The sequence below is a fragment of the Hevea brasiliensis genome, chromosome 13 (genome assembly GCF_030052815.1).
Source record: "Hevea brasiliensis isolate MT/VB/25A 57/8 chromosome 13, ASM3005281v1, whole genome shotgun sequence".
Lineage (NCBI taxonomy): Eukaryota > Viridiplantae > Streptophyta > Magnoliopsida > Malpighiales > Euphorbiaceae > Hevea > Hevea brasiliensis.
This window is the reverse complement of record NC_079505.1, coordinates 91,641,658-91,651,135: the sequence shown is the minus strand read 5'-3', so window position 1 is coordinate 91,651,135 and position 9,478 is coordinate 91,641,658. Positions and strand designations below refer to the sequence as shown.

General features: G+C 26.6%; 1 protein-coding gene across 1 annotated transcript; it reads right to left on the bottom strand.

Annotated features, from left to right (window-relative positions):
* LOC131171756 (cationic amino acid transporter 1-like) lies at positions 1 to 4,846 on the bottom strand (the record flags this gene model as incomplete). The annotated part of the gene is given in 4 exon segments (XM_058131654.1): positions 1 to 185; positions 3,832 to 4,253; positions 4,568 to 4,592; positions 4,663 to 4,846. Coding segments are annotated over 2 exon segments (606 nt in total), but the record flags the coding sequence as incomplete, so codon positions are not given.
* Between the last annotated feature and the right edge of the window lie 4,632 nt (positions 4,847 to 9,478).

Genomic DNA, 9,478 nt, shown 5'->3' with positions numbered 1-9,478 from the left:
ATCAGGCAGGCTATGGGCTATGATCCGGAATTCATCAGGTTTGTGATTGCAGAGAGTGGCGAAATAAGACGTCCATGACCGAGACACAGCAGCACTACCAATGACGTACTCAAGGAGGATGTTGCCAGCTCCAATGAAGGCCATGAAGTCACCTAGCTCTACCCTCAAGTAAGCAAATGAACCACCTGATCATGGAAAAGAGAAAACTATTAATACTTTTTTATTTCACTCTTTCTGGGGAAGGGACCAGAAAAGCTACAACTTAATAGCTTGATGATTTCGGATTAGAAGAAACGAAAACCATAATAATGCAAAAATAGCGAGAAATTAATCAAAAAGATATGGAGAAAGGGAAATTTTTTATTTAATATATACATCTAACTTAATCTGTCGTTACTTGTTTTGTCTAATACAATCAATATAATAACAATCAACGGTTGAAGTATGCATTGAACTCATCTCCTAATTTTCTATTTTCATAACATTCCCAAAATTATTTAAAAAAATGTCTATCACAAAAAAAAAAAATCCAATCTTTTTTTGTTTTACCAATTTAATCTAAATGTTAAAATATTAATAAAAATTTTGATGCATTATGTATATAAAAATAAAATTTAGAAAGAGTTGATAATATTAATAAGTTGGATCAGTCAAAAAATAGAGTAGAAAAATATATTAAAAAATTTGGAATAAATAATAATAATTTTTAAAATTAAAAAAAATATATAAAAATTGAAATTTTACCGTTTAAATCGCAAAAGCCAAAAGGGTTCGAGTTTATATATATATATATATATATATATATATATATCAAAATTTTAACTGACCTTTTTATTTTTTATTTTGAACTAAATTCATATTATGTCCTTTCTTTTAATATTTTTAAAATGATTAAAGAAAGTATTATTTAAATTTCAAAAGATTATTAAGTTTTTTTAATATAAATATACATTTTCTCACAATCCGAGATCCAGGAGAGAAAAAGAGTATTATTTTTATATGTTCCGAATATACTATAGTTAGGCTATAATTTCTGAATATGTTGCAGACGCAACTCCAGTAAGACAATTTTACAATGTAAACGCAGCTCTACTTTATGGTTAAATGGAATAGTTTAGTCCGCCGCCATATTATCACTAAACGGTAGGGAAAATGTGAGTTTGAATGCCAGTCTCTTTAAAAAAAAAAAAGGGTGGGGTAGTACGATTTATTTTGTACAATCTCTTTCCAGTAGAATTATTTACAACGCTAACCAACTCGACTGCTATACATAGTTAAAAAACTGGCCATATCTAATTCACTAAAGAAGAAAAATTTGTCGCCATCGATAACTGTAATTGTAAGCATGTGCCAGCTGAAGGTCAAGCACACACTGGTTGTATTATCTAAACAAGTCTTCCGCCTATCATGTCTATCTATATTAAATATTATATTATAATAAACTAAAAATAAATGATAAATATAAATAAATATATAATAATTAAAATTTACAATTATATTCCTTGTCCAAAGAAAAACACCCTAAACATTTTAACACTCAATGTTGACCAAGTAAAAACAATATACTAATAATTAAGTAATTCTATCATTATGAGCAAATCAAATCGTATATAATTATCATGGGTAATAAAAAGTATGAGAATTTGACCTTTAAACCTGAGATTTAAAATTAATATTCAATGCATTATCACATTTAGTTTAATATTAATTTGTGTTCAAAAAATATTAATTAATATTAAAATTAATTTCATCTCTATTTAATTTATATAAAATATATAATAGGAAGCGATATAAATTATATATATATATATATATATGTTATTTTGTTATACAGGTCAATTTATCAAAGGATAAGGATTAGAAAAAAAAATTATCAAAAGAGGTGACTTTAAAATTATTTACTAGAAGGGAGTATTTTAGCTGATGTAAAGAAGGGAGAGAATTGGTCATTAGTATAAGTAGCTATTAGTAAATAAAAAATTAAAAAAAATATATAATTATTGAAAAAGTAGTTACTTTTTTATTCTTAAAAATATGTATTAATTATTTTAAGATCTTTAAAAAAAATTTTAATTACAAAATCATCTATATATTTTACAAAATAATCCTAAATATTATAATTATTTATAAATAAGCCCTTATATTTTTATAATTAATAAACATATAAGTATTAATTTGTAAAAATTTAAAAATTATTATTTTTATTGTACATAAAAAATTTGATAATTGTATATAAAATTATAACTATATAACCTAAAAAATTTAAAAATACCAATATTATTTATACAAAAATGAGCATTAATATTTATTTGGTAAATTAATAAAATTAGTGTAGTGAATAAATTATATTAAATATTTTATAAATATTTGAAAATTGGTATTATTTAGTATTTATTAATTAAAAAAATATTAAATTGTGATAAATATTATTAATATTAATTAAAAAAAGATATCAATAAATAATGGTTGAAATAAATAAATTAAAGATAAATAAAATAATAAAAGTAATATATATATATATATATATATATATATATATTATTTCTTTAATTTATAATTTATCAAGTTTGGACAATATCACAATCTTATGAGTAATTTGAATTATATAACAATTAGAATTTGCATTAAAATCTTTAGACTAGGGCAGCTCAATAAAGTCTTATAATCACAAAAAATTGAATTATTTTATAAATTTTAATATATATAGATTTGATGAAATCTAATTTAAAGAAAAAAATGAAAGATTCTTGGTTGAGTTTAAGGTAGATTTTTATAAATATCTAGGCTTTCACTTTAAAAGGTGGCAACTTAAAAAAAAAAAAAATAAGTAATATATAAATATTTTAGTGAAAATCTATTTAATTAGTAAGAATATATAGAATAAAATAAATTAAAAAATAACTCGATTGTCTAATTATCAATTTTTTATTTCCATATAACTCATTGATTAATAATTATTAAAAGCTATTTATTATATACTAATTATCAAAATTTTATGTTATTAAACATTGAAACTATATTTAAAATATGTATAAATTATTTTTATTATTTTGTTTATCTTGATTTTTTTTAATTTCACGTTTCACAAATATTAATTAATATTTATAAATTATTTTGTTTATTTTTAAATAATTTATTTCAACAATTATTTATTCATATTTTTTATTAATTTATATTAATAATATTTATCATAATTTAATATTTTGTTAAATTAATAAATACTAAATAATACCAATTTTTAAATATTTATAAAATATTTAATATAATTTATTCACTATACTAATTTTATTAATTTATTAAATAAATATTAATGTTTCTTTACATATAAATAATATTAATATTTTTAAATTTTTTATATTATATAGTTATTAATTTTATATATAATTTTTAAATTTTGTATATATAATAAATAATAATTTTTTAATTTTATAAATTAATCTTTATATATTTATTAATTATAAAAATATAATAACTTGTTTATAAATAGTTATAATATTTAAAATTATTTTATAAAAATATAGATAATTTTATAATTAAAAAAATTTTTAAAAATTAATACATATTTTTAAAAATAAAAAATAATTAGACACTTTTTATACGAACGTCTAATAATCAAAACTACTTTAAATTACATTCAACAACTTTTTTTAACAAATGTATTATTTTTTACTTATGATTTTACTGGTCACTATACTACGACCAGCTCTACCTTTTCTCTTCTCTGCATCAACTAAAACACCTTTTTCGATAAATAATTTTGAAATTACTTTTTTTTTTTTTCCAGTTGTAAATTGCCCGGTTATACAGCTGCCAAAATTCTAAATCGTGTACCTGCAACAGGAATTTCTACAGCGAACTCGGTGTAACAGAAGACGGAGAGCATAGCGGAGACCCCTGAAGCTACGTAAGACAAGACAACGGCAGGTCCAGCATCTTTTTTTGCCTCAAGTCCGGTGAGGACAAAGACACCAGAGCCGATGACAGAACCGATGCAGAACCAGATGAGGTCCCACCAGTTCAGGTTCTTCTTCATCTCATGCTCGCTCCGCGCCTTGACCTCATTGATCTCGGTAGAGTCCATGGATCTGGCGAGGAGCCTCTCCTTGAACCGCATTGGAGTCTCACGAAGTGCCTGGAAGTAGTTGCCCATGCTTTGGAACGACTCCTCGGGGAGAAAATCGTTCGTTGTGCACGAGCAACCTCTCCTCCTGACACCTTCATCACCGCCTCTCGCTTCCGTGCCAACTTCCATCCTAATTTTCAATTTCAAAACAATTCAAAACAAAATACAGCATTACACAGATCTCAGACGATGAAAATCTCAGCAGATTTTCTCATCAACCAAACAGTGTCTTAGAAAAAGCAAACGAGAGTCAAAATTTTAAACGATTTTTCAAAACTACAAAAGTATAAACAAATGGATCAATCCATGACGTGAGCTCATCAATTAAAGCGATTAGCACTACAATAAAATAATCCAATTAACAGATAGAATACTGGCGAATCAGTGCATGAAATCTGAGTGCAGTATTTTATCACTAATAATATTCTAAATTAACAAAATCACCTGGTTAATAATGTAACTTTAAGGACCACTGGAAAGATTAGCCGAGACCTGGAAAAATTCTCCGGTGAAGAAGATGGAAAGAAGGTAAAGTGAGAAGAATGAGTCGCTTCTCTCGCTCTCTGTTTTCTTTCTTCCTCACAAGTGTGGCGCGGGAAGTAAATATTCGGAAGCAGAGATGTTATATGGAAGGAGTGGTGGGAATCTACGACCGGCTGTCACCGGTACATTCACAGCAAATATTTAATTTGAAATGACACGTCACCCGTTGATATTATTTCGGCCTCCTAGAATATGTGTTCATTCTGTATAAAAATTATTGATTTCATTCTCTATTATTTAAAAAGAAAAAAAAAAACTTATGTATGATGCACGGTAACACACTGTTTGGATAAATCATTAAAGAGGAATAAAAATAAAAGATGGAGAAATTTTTTTATTATTTATCTTTTTTATATTTAGATAAGTAAAAAATAAATAATTTAAAATAAAAAATAACAAAGAATAAGCTATCCTTTGATTTTTTATTTTCTTTTCAAATTAAAAAAATAATTAAAAAAAATAAAATAAATTTTTTTCTCTCTTTAATTTTCTTCTTCTATTAAAACAAATGAAAATGTTTTTTTAATTTTATTTTTCCCTTGTTATTTTTCTTCCTCTCCTTTCCCAGCTACCCAACAAAGTGTAAATTTTAATGCCCCCTTTGGATTGTACAGTCAAATGATTGTGTGTTTCCAATAGATTTAAAATTATACTTTTTAATATAATTTTAACTTTTTAATTAATTTTAAGATATAAATTTTTAATTTTTTTATAATAAATGAAATTTTAAAAAAATTCAAGAAATATTAAAAAGTAACTTTACTAAAAGTATATATTCTTTATAAATTAAATAAATGAATAAAAATTAATTAAATAAACGTGAAAAATAAGATAACAATATCAAGAATAAAAATATTTATAATGAAATTAAAATGAGAATGTTGATAACAAAATTAAATTAAATTAAATACTTATTATAAAAATAATAATTACTATAATAAAAAAATAAAAATTATTATAATTATAAAATATAATGATTTTATATAATAAGTATCATATGATAACACTAAGAAAAAAAATCTATTCATAAGACAACACAATGAAAAAGATATATTTACTTTATATATATAAATAGATTTAATAATTAAATAAACATTGAAATTAAAATAAATAATATATATAAAAATAAAATGAAAATTAAATACTCAATGTAAAAGGTAATAACCATTATAATTTTAAAGTACAATCATCTTTATTTAAAAGGACCACGTGGCACCAAGAAGAAATATGTCCACATGGTTACACCACATAAAGTTTAATTTTTTTAATTAATTTTAAGATATATAACTTTTAAATTTCTATAATTAAATGATATGTACAAAATATAAGGAACATTAAAAAGGAAATGTACAAAAATTTTATAATTAAGAAAAATTAATTAAATAAATATGAAATTTGAGATAATAATAATAATAATAATAATAATAATAATAATAATAATAATAATAATAATAATAATATTTAAAAAGAAAATAAAATGAAAGTTAAATACTTAACATAAAATATTATGACTACTATAATTGTAAAGCATATTAATCTCTATATATGGTAAATATTACGTGATAAAATTAAAAAAAGTACATTCACATGGCAATATAATAAAAAGAATTTATCTATTTTATATATATGAATGTAACACCCCTAAGTTTGGTAGTGCGTTCTGCTGCTCCAGTGACCAGTGTTGTCCGGACAGCTAGGATGCCTAGAACCACACTTCAATGAGAGTGAGGAGACATAAAATAATGAAATAAAAGAAAAGAAAGTTCAAGATAAACATAGGAAAATTTATTGCAAAGAAATGTGATCAAGTTAAGCAGTAGGAAACCTAACGATGGGTGATCACTGGAAGTCACGGCGTGGACCGTTGGTCGTACTGATCATGGGAACCACGGAAAACATTTTTAGGACATAAATAGACCCTTGTTGAAGAATAAATATCATTAGAAATATCAAAGAAAAATTAAATAATTAGTACAAAGAAAAGTGAGAAATCGAAAAACAGACAAAACCCTAATACAGAAAAATCAGAATGCCACCCGAACAGGGGCATTATGGTCATTTGACATCCCGAAGTGTCTTTTGACCTAAATGTCCATTAAAAATAAATAGTATTACACTTAGAAAATAAAATAAAAAATTAAATTGGTAGTACCTAAAATAAATAGTAGAAATTATGGGTTAAATGTGGAATAAATGAATAATTACTTTATTATATGATTAAGTGACTAAGTGGACCACTAAGGGGATTAATTAAATACATAGTGGGACATGTGTACACTTAAAATGCAGCTGAATAAGTCATCTTCCTCATTTGCATTCAAATAGACGAATTGAAGAGTGAAGGAAACTCCATATCCATTATAAATGCAAGCTTTCTTAACTCTCCATTTTCAACTCCAACCTCTTAGTGTTCTTCATTAAACTTTGTCTACACATCACAAGGAAGATATTGATACTAATTTTGAGAAGTTTGATGAAGGTTTAGCAAGTTACAATTAAAGGTAAGTTTGCATTTTTGAGAATTTCTTTGTTAAAGTTTATGTTCATGTTATGGGTGTTAGTTTGGTGAAAGAAAATTTTGAGTTTGAAGGGTTATTGTTGTTTTCATTTTGGACAGCCATGAGTCACGTTTTTGATGAGATATTTGTGCATATAATTGATGAGAAATGGTGTTGATCATGATGAATTAGTAACCTAGTGAATTATTTCATGTTTATGTGGTGATTTATGCACTTGGATGGGAAATTATAAAATGGACGGCACTTTGATGTTGAAGAATGGTTTGTGGCAGCTTGGGGACACTTGAGTAATGGTATATATTGAAGGAAATGTATGCAGAATATTAACCTAGAAGGATTGATGATATGTATGTAGATTGATCTTGTAAAGTGTGTGTAAAATTTGTAATGGTTAGGTGTGTTTGTAATAGTACTTAGAAATTGTAATTGTGAATGATATTGGTGTGTTGAGGCTGATTGGAATCTGCCCAAAATAATGTTAATGTAAAGTAGAAAGTGCTTTTGGTAATGTACCAAAACTGATTTGGTAGGGTATGGAAGTAAACTTTGCAAGGTAAATATGTGTTTTGAATGGGGTGTGAAAAGCATATTGAGGGCAGTACACATTTTAGCCTATAACCTTAAATGTGTAACCTCAATTGGTATGAGACCAATTTGAGGTGAAACTAGGCACAAAATGTGCCAACTTTCATTGAGAAAACATACCAAAATTCTGCTTGCAAGGTGACCTAAAAAAATGACCAATTCGGATTAGGTGCAATTAGGACCTGAAAAATGACCAATTGGGCAGCAGTGAGTGTTTAGGCCATAACTCACTCAAAACAGGTCCAATTGACCTGAAATTTTAACCAAGAATAGTTAAGACCCATACCTACAAGTCTTATGAAGACACCAAAGCCCAGAAATGACCATAAGCAAGTCAAACAACTTGCACAAGTTCGGGTCCAAAAACTGGCCGAACCAGAATTGACCAATTTGACCTAAATTTGACCTAAAATGGTACCATTTGACCAGCAAGAGTGTAATGACCATAACTCGGTCTACTTAACTCGGATTGACCTGAAATTTTGCACCGCGGTCCATAAGACCTAAATCTACAAGTTTGTAGTTTCGACCGAGACCCAAAAACCGAGGAACTAGATCGTCCGGTTAGGTCAAACCAGTGTCGGAATCCAAAGAATTTGCATTAAAATGCACTAAGCAAGGAAATGACTTTGGTAAAACATACCAAACCTAAAACCCTATCAAATGTGACATATTAACGACACTAAAACCTAATTTACCTAAAAGCATAGCGAGGGTCGGTATATTAGGTGATTAAGTGAATAATTGAGTTGATGCATTATTTACCAAACACCATCGATAGAGCAGTTTAAATTAGTCTTGAAACACTTCAAATTGTGTTTCTCGATTACCAAAGACTCAGAAAAGGGAAGGAAACACCGAGTCGGATCAGGGGGCAGTCATCGAGGTTTGTGCACAACAACTGTTTCTTTTGAATTATTTTCAATGGAAATAAATATTGACTATTTGCATATCATTGTTTTAAATTGTGGAAATGTGTTTGGTGGACACTTATTGATTGAAAAACATTGTGAATGGTTTGAAACTGAAAAATTGTTTGAATGGTATTTGATGGATACTTATTGATTGAAAAGCACGTAAATGGTTTTGTGGAAATTGAAGTGAATTACGAATTGTGTTGCCATTTTGTGAATGAAATTATAACTTTGGAAATTTATTGGATTCTTACGGATCATTTGAATAAAATGTTTGGAATTGTTTTGACTCACAATTGGCATGACAACGATAATATGTTCCTCCTCCATTAATGGGGTGAGTGTGATTATTCCTCCTCTTTGACTTATTAGTGCGGGGTGAGTATGATTATGTTCCTCCCTCTTTGACTTCCCACCTGAGGTGAGTATGGATGAGTTCTCATTATATAGCTAGCTTCCTCCTCATTGATTTCGATTATTGGGGTGAGCATGTCTTGTCGTGGTGTACAACCACGGCATATATGGAAAAAATTGTGTCATGGCCTAAATTGTGTTATAGATTGGCAACACTGTATTCTTGATTATTTGATCGAATTGTGTTATTATGTATTGTGAGATTGTGAAATTGATTTAAACTCTTATTGACATATCATCTATTGAATTCAACCATGATCTGACTTATTGAAAATTATTGTGATATTAACAAATGGAGTTTAAATTCTTGTTGACATTTATTGTCTTGAATTTAACTATGATTTTAAGTATCCACTATTGATATGAGTTATGAATGGTGA